Source organism: Mixophyes fleayi, chromosome 10, assembly GCF_038048845.1.
Source record: "Mixophyes fleayi isolate aMixFle1 chromosome 10, aMixFle1.hap1, whole genome shotgun sequence".
Taxonomy (NCBI): Eukaryota; Metazoa; Chordata; class Amphibia; order Anura; family Limnodynastidae; genus Mixophyes; species Mixophyes fleayi.
Genome location: NC_134411.1, coordinates 34,664,363 through 34,677,071, shown reverse-complemented (window position 1 = coordinate 34,677,071; position 12,709 = coordinate 34,664,363). Strand labels below are relative to the sequence as shown.

Sequence of the window (12,709 nt, the reverse complement as noted above, 5' to 3'; positions counted from 1 at the left end):
AGGCTCCCATACAGTAGGACAGTATGTCATTCAATTTAGGATCTTAGCCTCTGAACTTCAGTGGAACACTGAAGCATTAGTTGCCGCCTTCTGGCAGGGGCTCTCCGATAAAATTAAAGATGCACTGACTACCCAAGAGCTTCCTTCGTCACTAGAAGATTTGATCTCTCTTTGCCATCGTGTAGACATGAGATTTCGTGAAAGAGAATCTGAGAAAACAACTTCTGCTAAAGCACCTCTTCGTTTAAACCCTCAATTTCGTCCAGTTTCACCTTCTGTGATTCCCATGGAGATAGGACGTTCCAAATTATCTTTAGAAGAGAGGAAACGAAGAGTAAAGAATAGACTCTGTATCTATTGTGCTGATTCCACACATATGCTCAGTTCTTGCCCTAAGAAATCGGGAAATGCCAGGCCCTAACTAGTTCTGGAGAGGTGAAGTTAGGGTCCCTGGAGTCCTCTCCATTGTCTATGAAATCTAAAGTCTGCGCTTTCGATGTTACGATTTCCTTTGCTACCAAATCCTTTGAGTCACAGGCATTGATTGATTCCGGAGCAGCAGGAAATTTCATTTCTAAATCACTAGTGAATCAATGGTCCCTACCAGTGATCACTTTAAAAACACCCATTACTGTGACGGCTATAGATGGATCACGTCTCATCAATGGTCTCATCACCCAGAGTACGTCTCCAGTAACCCTTCAGATTGGTGTACTACACCATGAAGAAATTTCGTTTTTAATTCTTCCTGTTACGACAAGTCCGATTGTCTTAGGCCTTCCATGGCTTCAATGTCACTCTCCCCAGATTGACTGGCGCACCCCTCAAGTTACGTCTTGGGGGTCTGAATGTCACCATCGTTGTCTCTCTCAAGTTATTCCTCTTAAAGTACAGCAATCTTCCATCTCATCGTCCTCCCCGGGACTCCCTCCTCAGTATGCTTCATTTGCCGATGTGTTTGATAAAGCTCAGTCTGAACGTCTTCCTCCTCATCGTTCTTGGGATTGTCCGATCGACCTTCTACCTGGCAAGACTCCTCCCAGGGGTCGGGTCTATCCTCTCTCGTTACCTGAAACTCAAGCCACATCTGAGTACATACAGGAGAATCTCCAGCGTGGGTTCATTCGACCTTCCACCTCTCCCGCTGGAGCTGGGTTCTTCTTCGTCAAAAAGAAGGATGGATCATTACGCCCTTGTATAGATTTTCGTGGACTCAACGCCATTACTATCAAGAATCGGTATCCCATTCCGCTGATCACTGAGCTATTTGATCGCATCAAGGGAGCTCGGATATTTACTAAGTTGGATCTTCGTGGTGCCTACAATTTAATTAGAATCCGTTCCGGTGACGAATGGAAGACCGCGTTTAACACCAGAGATGGGCATTACGAATATTTAGTAATGCCCTTCGGGCTGTGTAATGCCCCCGCGGTTTTCCAGGGTTTCATCAATGAGATCTTTCGGGACTTATTATATGTATGTGTCGTTGTCTACCTGGACGACATATTGATCTTCTCACAGGACCTGCCTTCTCATCACCAACATGTGGCAGAGGTCCTCTCCAGACTACGGAAAAACTCATTGTTCTGTAAATTGGAAAAATGTTCATTCGAGTTACCCCAGATTCCATTCTTGGGGTATATAGTTTCCGGAGTTGGCCTGAAGATGGATCCAGACAAAGTAAATGCTGTACTACATTGGCCTCAGCCAACTACTCTTCGTGCCATCCAGCGTTTTTTAGGTTTTGCCAATTACTATAGACGCTTCATTCAAGACTTCTCATCCATTGCATCTCCCATTGTGGCCTTAACTCGGAAAGGGGCTAATACTAAGCAATGGTCATCTGAGGCTCTCCAAGCCTTTCAAATCCTCAAAGAGTCCTTCTCGTCTGCTCCCATTCTGCGACAACCTGATGTGACACTCCCCTTCTTCCTAGAAGTAGATGCCTCTAATGTGGGCTTAGGAGCTATTCTCTCCCAACGCTCGGAGCAACAAAAATTACATCCTTGTGCCTTCTACTCTCGGGGTCTTCTGCCCGCAGAGAAAAACTATACTATCGGGGACAAGGAGTTGCTGGCCATCAAAGCTGCATTAGAGGAATGGAGATACTTGTTGGAAGGAGCTCGCCATCCGGTGACGATCTTCACGGATCATAAGAACTTGTCATATTTGCAATCTGCTCAATGCTTGAACCCTCGTCAAGCAAGATGGTCTCTTTTCTTTTCCCGTTTTGAATTAATTATAACCTTCAAACCAGCTGCTAAGAACAAGAAAGCTGACGCTCTATCTCGAGCTTTTGTGACGTCCTCTGATGTAGAAGAGGTTCCCAACCATGCTATTCTAGACCCCAAATGTATTTCTCTGGCTGCGTCATCCACCAAAATGCTACCATTTGGGAAGACCCTCGTGCCTCCTACTCTGAGGAGGAGAATCCTTTCGTGGTTCCATGCCTCTCGTTTTTCTGGACACGCCGGTGAACATAAGACCTTTGAGATTCTCTCTCGTAGTTACTGGTGGCCTTCAATGAGGAGAGACGTCAAAGAGTTTATTGCTTCCTGTGATTTATGTTCTCAGTTCAAATCCTCCCGCAGAACTCCAGCAGGGTTGCTGCGACCACTACCCATTCCGTCCAAGCCTTGGACCCATATTAGTATGGATTTCGTTACTGATTTGCCACCAAGTAAGAATCACAATACTATTTGGGTAGTGGTAGACAGATTTTCGAAGATGGCTCATTTCGTCCCTCTGTCCGGTTTACCTTCCTCGTCTACTCTGGCTGAACATTTCATTAAAGAAATCTTCCGCATCCATGGATGTCCGTCTGAGATTGTGTCAGATAGAGGAGTACAATTCGTTTCCAGATTCTGGCGGGCCCTTTGTAAAACCTTGGGCATACGATTAGCACTCTCGTCGTCTTACCATCCGCAATCTAACGGACAAACGGAACGAGTCAATCAAGATCTTGAGACTTTTATTAGGATGTTCTCTTCAGCCAACCAAGACAACTGGGTAGAATTGCTCCCTTGGGCTGAATTCGCCCATAACAACATGTACCATGAGTCATCATCCAAAACTCCATTCTTTGTGGTCTACGGTCACCATCCGTCTTTTCCGGAATTTCCTGCCCTCCCGCCCACCCAAGTTCCTGCTGTGGAGACTGCTTGTCAGACCTTCAAAAATATCTGGTCTCAGGTCAAAACCTGTTTAAAGAAGACATCTAACAAATATAAGTCTTTCGCAGATAAGAAGAGGCGGGCTATTCCACCACTAAAAATTGGAGATCGTGTCTGGTTATCTACCAAAAATATTCGTTTGAAGGTTCCATCTATGAAATTCGCCCCTCGTTTTATTGGTCCATATAGGATCATTCAAGTTATCAATCCAGTATGTGTTAAACTTCTTCTTCCTAAGAATCTTCGGATTTCCAATGCCTTCCATGTGTCCTTACTCAAACCTCTTATTATCAATCGTTTCTCGACTCCTCCCTCAGCACCGCAGCCAGTTCAAGTTCATCAGGAGGAGGATTTCGAGATTACTGAGGTATTGGATGCAAAAATTTCGCGAGGAGTCCTCCGTTTCCTCGTTCATTGGAAGGGCTTTGGTCCTGAAGAGCGTTCATGGATCAAAGCTGAAGATCTTAATGCTCCTGCCCTTCTGAAGAAGTTTTATTCCAAAAATCCGGACAAGCCCGGTTCCAGGCGTTCTGTGCCCACCTTTAAAAGGGGGGGTACTGTCACTCACCGGACTGTGAGTGCTTCTTCCCGGACTATTAGGAACCGTGGACGTCCTCTATCCTGAGGGACTGCGCATGCGCAGCCCTTTCCAAACCTTCAGTGTATGTTCCTTTAACTTAATTGGCAGATCAGGCAACCTCCCTATATTAAGCACCTGTGGTCAACACCACGTTGCCTGATCTTGGAGTCTCATTCCCCATGAGTCTCTGAAGGTGTTCCTGTGTTTCCTTGTTCATTCAGCCCTGCTGATTCCTGTGGTTTCCAAACCACTTCTACCTCTGTGGTTTCCAAACCACTTCTGCTACTGTGGTTCCCATACCACTTCTACCATCTACTATATCATCGTGACTGTGAGCTGATTCCTATCCGCTGCCTCCGTGCACTACAGTCTTCTAATCACTTCAACTCTACCATGTATCATTGGGACTGTTAGCTGATGCCTATCCGCTGCCTCCGTGCATTACAGGCTTCAACCACATCCACTCACCTGTTCATGATTGTGACTGCCAGCTGATTCCTATCCGCTGCCTCCGTGCACTACAGGCTTCAACCTGCAACTCGTCTGTGTTTCATCATCGTGACTGCTAGCTGATTCCTATCCGCTGCCTCCGTGCACTACAGTCTTCAACCTGCAACCCGTCTGTGTTTCATCGTGACTGTTTAGCTGATTCCTATCCGCTGCCTCTGTGCGCTTCAGTCTTCAGTCCTTGTCTACTCTACCGTGCTTCCTTGAGTCTGCTGCCACTATTGCTACCCGCTACTCTCCGTGATCATCTGTTCCAGTTCAACTCTGCTCCGGTGTCCCATCGTTACTGCACCTGCTGGTTGCTATTGGTTACCTCCGTGTTCCCGCAGAGACCCGCTGCTGTTACTTCTCAGCGCTACTCATCCATCTACTGCTGATCCGCTCTCCACGCCTTCCTGTGTTCCCTGCTGGTCTACCTACCTGTGCGCTGCACCTGCTAGACCCCTGCTTCACCCATCCAGGGACTTGTATCCTGCTGGCCTCCTGCCCTTCAGGTATCTCTGCACTCCTGTCTGACTGCCTTCTCCTGAACCACGGTATGCATACTTCCCATTGACTGTGCTGTGTATTGCATACCTTGCTGGACTGTGTTGGTTCTCCTTTGGAGTGTACTATCCGCTGAGTCTATTGCCATCATTGACTGTGTTGGTTCTCCTCTGGAGTGTACTATCTGCTGACTCTACTGCCATCATTGACTGTGTTATCTCATGCCGGATTACTTCAAGAGACTTTCTATATTGGCAGTGTTGTTCAGTCATTTATACATTTATATTGTGCATATTACTGTGGATCAAAGTCAAGGTGCCCGTGTATATATTGTGTTGCAGTCTCTCCCCGTGCACCTCCTCACATATATATTCAGTAGTACAACTTGCTAGTGGCAGACCACTGACTCCTGTTTACAGTTTCACCTGTTCCAGTATCCTCTTACATAGCAGTGGTACAACTTGCTAACGCAGACCACTGACTCCCCGGATACCTCCACTTGGATTCCATTCCTTCACTCAGACAGCGGTACAACTTGCTATCCGCAGACCGCTGACTCTCATCACCTCCTCGTTTCTGTTGGACATTCCTCCTCACTATAGCAGTGGTACAACTTGCTACCGCAGACCACTGACTACCTTCACGTGTCCTTTGTCCATACAGTTCCTCGTGTATTACTACCTCCATATTGCCAGTGCTGCTAGTCATAGACTTTCCTGAGCATCTCATCATCTGCTATTTTCTGTTCCGTGATCACCCTGCTACCAGAGTACCATATTACCACCTATACTGCTCTGGTAAGCCTATCACCTGGTGATCCCTGGGTAAAGACTCCTAGTGCCCGTGACACTGTGATTGGGTGGCCTGGCAGTCTAAACAGCAGGAAAGTCCCCTAAAATATAGATACGACCAACTACATTATGCACATGCATGGTTACTGTCACTAAACCCCAGAGACAGTCCCAGGTTGTAAAACTTTGTCCCTGAAAGTTTTTAGAATTGACCGAATCCCTATTAGTCATTTTTTCTTTGCATATTAGATGCAATTCTTACCATCTCCTCCTATTCTCTAGGCTTTATTCCTTAAGATTTATTGTACAGGATTGATTCTAACTCAAAAAAGTATTATACTTATGTCCAGTAAACATGACATTATGGGGATTGTAGTACTCCACGATCTATCCAGATTGTGTAACGTGCAATCACTAAGCAGCAATACGTTCGTGGGAAGAGTGGGAGTGAACTGGGTGCCCCCTCGATCCCATTCAGGAAGCAGAGTGGGAGTGGGACCCACCTCATTAATGTAGAGGTCACGGATAGGTTGGTTTAATAAGATTTGAATTTATTATTATCGTATAAATAAGCAGACCACGGGTGTAACTAGCAGTCACCAGGCTTCACAGCATAATGTGTTATTTTTTGATGGGGGTGGCTGTAGAGAGAAGTGGGGGGCACTCATCACCGGGCCTCATACACATGAGCTGCCATTGAGGTAGTTACACCCCTGAGGGGCTAATGCAACATTAGGTGCATGCATTCCAAAAAGAATGTTAAGATTGTGCATCTTCCATGTTTGCAAGCTGCAGTGACTGATAATAAACTGAGGACGCCTAATTAAGTGAGGCATCAAAATGACCAGTTTGGGAGCCCCGTGCGGTCAGGATTCTTTTCCATGTAGGAGAGGGTCCGACCACTGTCCTCACTGTCTTATGTGTCTGTGGGTTTGATGTCAGGTCCCAGTTCTCTCTCTAACTAAGGACCATCTATCACCTCTCACACATGTCACCATGTTTCTTTCCCTGCTCCTTAGAAACCTCCACACGTTGAGCAATCACGGTAAATTTTCCAAGTCCTCGACATCCAACGTCTCGTTGCTGACTTCCCGCCACTGGCTGCTACTCTGCCTTTTTCTTGCCTGTCAACTCTTCATCAACTTTGTCTTTAAATAACACGTAATTGGAAGAAGATTTCACCTAAACCAAGGGCAGGCAGAACCTCATCACGCCATCTGTCGTTTAACTACTCTGGCCGAGCACTCGGGGGGGTTTTCGTAGTTACAATTGAGGGACTACTTCAACCGTAACCCGATCGCTTCCTTGGTGACCAACGCCATGAAAGGGTTAAACACAAGGTTACCGAGAAGCACGATACAATATATAATAATGCAGATTTCATAACTTTTTTTGTATACTGCTGAGTCGACTCATTCCATGGCCACAAATCACGATTGTCAAGTACCGGTCTTTAATTTACACTGCCCATGGCGTCCTATTTTATATTACTTAGAATTTCAATGTAAGAAAATAGCACAACCTTACATGAGCAGGGAATATGTCACCAGGGACACCTCACAATTGTATCATTTACAATTTTTGGATGTTTGTTACTATTATCTGTCTATTTTGTATGGACCTCTAATGTCTATGCAAGGACGTTATACAATGTATCTACTTCTCCTTACTTTGCCTGCCAGTAATAGAGCATGCCTGTAGCACTTTATCTGCATCCAGAGAATACTTGTTCTAGTCTTGCCCCCCTCCGAAAGCTGTCACTTTTCTTTCTCACTCCTCTCAGTCTACTATATAAAATACATTTCCACAAATTAGCTAATAACACTGGATCTTGTGGAGTAATAATCCTTTTTTTCTGGGATTTTGGAAAGAAAAAATAACTTTTAAAGAAGTAAAAAAAAAAAGGTCATAATAAAAAATTGCACATAAATGATGTACTAACAAAGGAACGTGTTTAATAATATGTATTTATTCTGGTGGGGGAGGGGGTCCATGTATTTCGTTTTATCACAAGTCTTGAAATAAATTTATTTTCAAATTGCTTGTCTGGTCTCTTTATAAAGCACAGTCCACAAAATGTTTATAAAGATAAAAATAGGTTATTTGCCATTATGTTGTGTGATTTAAACACACAGAAGTGTATATATATATATATATATTTATTTTATTTCTCTTAAAGGAGAAGTAAGAAAAGTTGTCTTGTGTGATGTATTGGACAAATGTGTGTAATTAAAACTGTGTGTAATTGAACACTTTTCCCCAACAATTACCTACTTAAAAATTATGGCAGCGTTTCCAGATTTCCAAGTTTTGGCCTATATGACATTATTGGTTATGGCAGGTGTTTGTATTTCAATAAAGAAAAAAAACACATGAGAGAGAGAGAGAATGTAGACTGTTCATCATCCACATCAGTCCCTGTCCCATTGGAGCCAACAGTTTAAATTCTATATTACACAAGCAGACTAGGGTCAATTTTAGGCAACCACCAATTAACTTACTAGTACGTCTTTGGAGTGTGGGTGCAAATCCACTCAAATACAGGGAGAATATACAAAGTCCTGAGGTTGTCCTATACGGGAATTGAACTCATGACCCCAGTGCTGTGTGGCAGCGATGCTAACCTCAGTGCCACTATGCTGCTGCAGTTACTGATTAGGAAAAGTTGACTTATTGGGGAAAAGAACACATCCGGAGAGGGACATAAGAGAGGAAGGTTTACTTTGTCAGAAAATTGAGCTTACAATTGATAACAATTGGGAGCCTTTATGAAAGCGTTTTCAGAATTTCCAATAATATCAGCGGGAGATAACCGTACGTGTGTCAGGGGTGTGGCCTCTTGTACCTAGTAAACAGTATTTGTAGTCCAGTAATTGTGAATGAGACCACTTTGTGCCTGTCACAAGGAGCCGTCAGAATGGCTGAAGCACCATTCACCAATCAAAATGGGGAGGCGGGGTTATAGAACCGCTCATACTAAAGACGTACTAATCACAATAACAAACATTAGTGTATTAGATTCTATATAAGATTCTGTAATGTTAACATACAATATAAAATCTGATCACAATCTACACTAGTATCAGTGCACATTGTGATCAAATTTTGAATGCTGATCTACCCAGACAAGGTGATTTCATTCAAATGGGCACCTACTCTGACAAATCATTTCAAAAACAGGGTACATAATATATATTATTTTCTCTGACAAGCAGTACAAAGGCAGGGCGATGTTTAATTGCTTTTCTCTACTAGGATAACACCAGCCATGTGTTTGCTCGCGCAGAACCACCAGGCTGTCATGATGAAAATGTTTGGAATAGTTTCCATTTAAACTTTACACAACCACAAGACACTGGTAAGAACCAGCGTGATTTGTGGTTTCCGGCCATTGTGTTGTCTTTTTTGTTTTTTCATTTTTAAATACCGTATATACTCGAGTATAAGTCGACCCGAATATAAGCCGAGGCACCTAATTTTACCACAAAAAACTGGGAAAACTTATTGACTCGAGTATAAGCCTAGGGTGGGAAATTACTTGCTTCTTTTAATAAACTCAGGCTCCCAAAATGGCTCCAAATGTACCAAAAAATCAGCAACCATATTAGTAAGGTGTATATATTGTGTGTATATATAGTGTATATAGCATTCACATGGGATAGCAGATGCCACAATTTGGAAAATATTGGAGAGGATATGTTTGTCATTAATAATTACTAGATAAACTGCTCACCCCAGGTACTGCGCCCGTCTCCTACTAGGCTGTCTTTAGTACAGTACACACATCTTGCATCTATTTCTCATTGACGAGGAGCTCTGGATATGTCCCCCTGTATTTACTATCCTCTGTGCCTGGTAGGGAGGGAGGGATTTTCTTTAGCCCTTAACTTCCACTGCGGAAGATAAGAGCTGAGGGACCGGAGAACAGGCACTCACTCGAGTATAAGCCGAGGGGGGCTTTTTCAGCATAAAAAATGTGCTGAAAAAGTAGGCTTATACTCGAGTATATACAGTACATGCTTTGTTTTTTTTAAACCGCAAGAATGAGTTACTGGGAAACTTCTTTTTTATTTTGCATCATCACAGTAAAACAAAGAGCGGCCATTCCGGTCCTGACTTATGCAATCGCACAGTTCTCTGACAGCATGCAGCATTGTATAAACACCAGGACTAACACACATTCCAGAATGTGTTACACATGGGCGAGGAACCAATCAACAGACAGCGGGTTATGCTCAAACTGCTGATGGTTTGGCTTCAAGGTAGTGATGGTGGTGAGCATAAAGGAATGGGATGCACATGCTGGTACTTGGGGGGGGTACAGTACAGAGTACATGAGATTCACATAACTATCTAGAAAGTCTGCCCCAAAATAAACATCGCTGAACAACAGATCTGCTGCTGATTTAACTATGACATGTTGAGCCAATCTGTACATACCACATCATTCACTGGATTATGAAGTTTAATAAAAGCCCTTTTTGACACCGAGCCATGTTTGTAGATACATACTTCCCTCCGGGAAGACCAAGGAACATGTGCGTGGGGAACGATGATGCGATATGCATCATGACGGCCCTCTCCCTGTTACACAGCAACGCAATTTACGCAGTCCCTCAACAGGACGGGGCCATGGTGATGTGATTTGCATCCAATTGCATTATCTGGGATCCAGGAGAGTGGTGTCCTCTGCAGAGAGGACTTCCCAAAATTCAAGAGTCTCCCAGACATTCCGAGAAAGTGGTAAAGCTAGCCAAGACTGTCAAATATATACTACTGTTTTATAAGACGCATTAACAATTACAACAGGGCTGTCTTAATGCATAGGCACGCTGGGCAGTTGCCCGGGGGCCCCAAGAGCATAGGGGCCCCATACGCCTGCCAATTCCGGGAGATTTATTCAGAATCTTCAAACCCCTAATCACCTCCGTATCAGCTGTTATCTGTACGCGTGATCTTGCTGTTGCAAATACATATCTTGACCTTGATGAAAACAACGTACAAGTACTAATTGTACATAAGTGGGTGAGTGGTTGTGTAGGTAGGGCACCAGTGCACTGCTTTGCTGTTAAGACGGCCCTGACTTACGACTTGCGACATATGACTAATAAATAATTATTCTGAAATGTAAATCCAATATGTGTGGGAAGCACATAAGTGATGTTTTGATACAAAATATTTTATGTCAAGTCAGATAAGTGACCTGAATCTATGAATGGATGTGATCAGGATCGAACAAGCATATACAGTAATATACTGCAAGAGGGTACATGTCAGTTGGGTGGGTTGGAGTCTAACGTAATTTCTTTCAGACACCTGGATTGAGAGTTGCTGGGGACAGGTGCACTACTAGCCTTTAAACAAGAATTTGGTATGACTAAATAACCTTATAAGAGATGCAGAAAACAAAGAAATTGGGGCTGAGTTGCAGGAAGATTAGGTACACAAAGCTCAAACTTATTCCTTGCTTAATTGTGACTAGCACAACCTAATATATAAATACTGGACATTGTTCTATATATGCTGCACACTGGTATATATGCAGGCTATCGGCAATCTCCAGGGGCTCTGTCACTTACCATACTCTATATAAAGTCGTGCGATCAGCGCTATTCCTGATGCATAATTTGGGAGTGTAAATATCGCTTCCCACTACGGGAAAAGAGGTGTAGATATGGAAAATCATCAACCCTTATACAGGCAGTGCAACAATATTATACCACTGGATGTAAAGTTGTGTAAATAATTGTGATGTAGTATATAGATAATTCTCAAAAAAATATTAAGGTAGTGAGTGACTTATTAAAAAAGGAAATGTGTAGGTACTGCGATGCAGTTTGATATAAAAATTGTATTTTAATTCTTACTACACAGTACATAAAAAATAACTAACTAAAAATCATAAGATAAATAGTTTGCAGTTCTTAAACAGCTGATAGTAAGTCCTGTTTGCTCAGTAAGGTCTACTCTCGTTTTGTTGCCCAGTTGGTCTAGTCCTAAGTTTTAGTCCAGTTATTTTAGCCTGGTTTGGTCTATTGTAGAGAGGTCCTGCTGACAAAGGATCTTTGCTCCTAACAGTTGTCCAAATGCCCACCACTTGCGTGAGCTCCTTTTTCCAGTTGAAAAGACAAAATGCTCGGAGCGCATGTTTATATGGGGTTGTTATGTTACACAGCTGTGACGGTGTATCCGCTTTCACGCTGCAAGTGTTAATTCCCGTCTCCTTTGTGTAGTGCACAGACCGGGCTAACAGTTTGTATTTAGGACATAGCACTTTGTGGTATTCTTCTGATATCCCATTCGACGCATTTCACCATCTCTGGGCTTCATCAGGAATGCGTGGAGAAGTCTGATTGAGAATTCTTTACACCTTTAGACGAGTTTTTGTTGCTATAAGCTTTTCTTACTTTTCAAAGTGTTTATATGTACATTAGATAAAGTTCCTCCTGTATTGAATGAAAAATAAATTCTCCTGCTTTTTCTGCAAATACTTATTCAAGAACTGTGTTCTATTTTCTGAAATAGAGTTGCAGGTTGCAAGTTACATATAGACACATTGTGGGACCCCATAGTGAGTGTCTCATAATAATTAGTGAAATTACATCAGGATTATGGTAGCAAGTATAGGACAATGTCCAGTGTCTCAGTTGTAATATTAGAATTCACCAGTAGATGTCCTCATTGCACATAAATAGTCTGTTTTTGATCCATGGATGAAAGTGTGTTACATTGTCTAAACTTCTGAATGTCTTCCACAATGAAAAGTGTTTTACAAAGTATACACTTCCGAGTATATTTTACATGTGCTTACTTAGGAAAGTTCTGACTGGATAACCAATATAAATAAAAAATCATAAGGGTACATAAATAATGATAAGAAAATACAGAATGATGAAATGCAGGTTAGAGATGTTGGTTGCCATGTTACATAATGTCGGTTTTGGCATACAGGTGGGTTGAGAGTCAAGTACTGCATTATTTGGTCCATTAGATATTAAGGTGTCATGGTTGAAAATTCATTGGCCACTTATAGCCAAGAAATCTTGACTATAAAGCCCCCCACCCTCTCCAATTCCTAGGGACTTCTTAATCCCCATAAGTTTTAGGCTTGTGGGGTCTTACTTGTGCATTTTTGTAAAGAGGCCTGGCACGCTGCGTGAGACCACTACGTC

At 42.9% G+C, this 12,709-nt stretch overlaps 1 protein-coding gene across 2 annotated transcripts in view; it reads left to right on the top strand.

Moving 5' to 3' along the window:
- The window catches only part of OSBPL5 (oxysterol binding protein like 5), a 107,120-nt gene extending 99,542 nt beyond the window's left edge, over window positions 1–7,578 (top strand). For both annotated transcript variants that reach the window (XM_075188412.1, XM_075188413.1), the window contains exon 22: window positions 6,557–7,578. In XM_075188412.1, the coding sequence (XP_075044513.1) occupies window positions 6,557–6,695 (139 nt within the window). In that variant the 3' untranslated portion in view covers window positions 6,696–7,578. The remainder of the gene's footprint in view (window positions 1–6,556) is intronic.
- The last annotated feature ends 5,131 nt before the right edge of the window (window positions 7,579–12,709 follow it).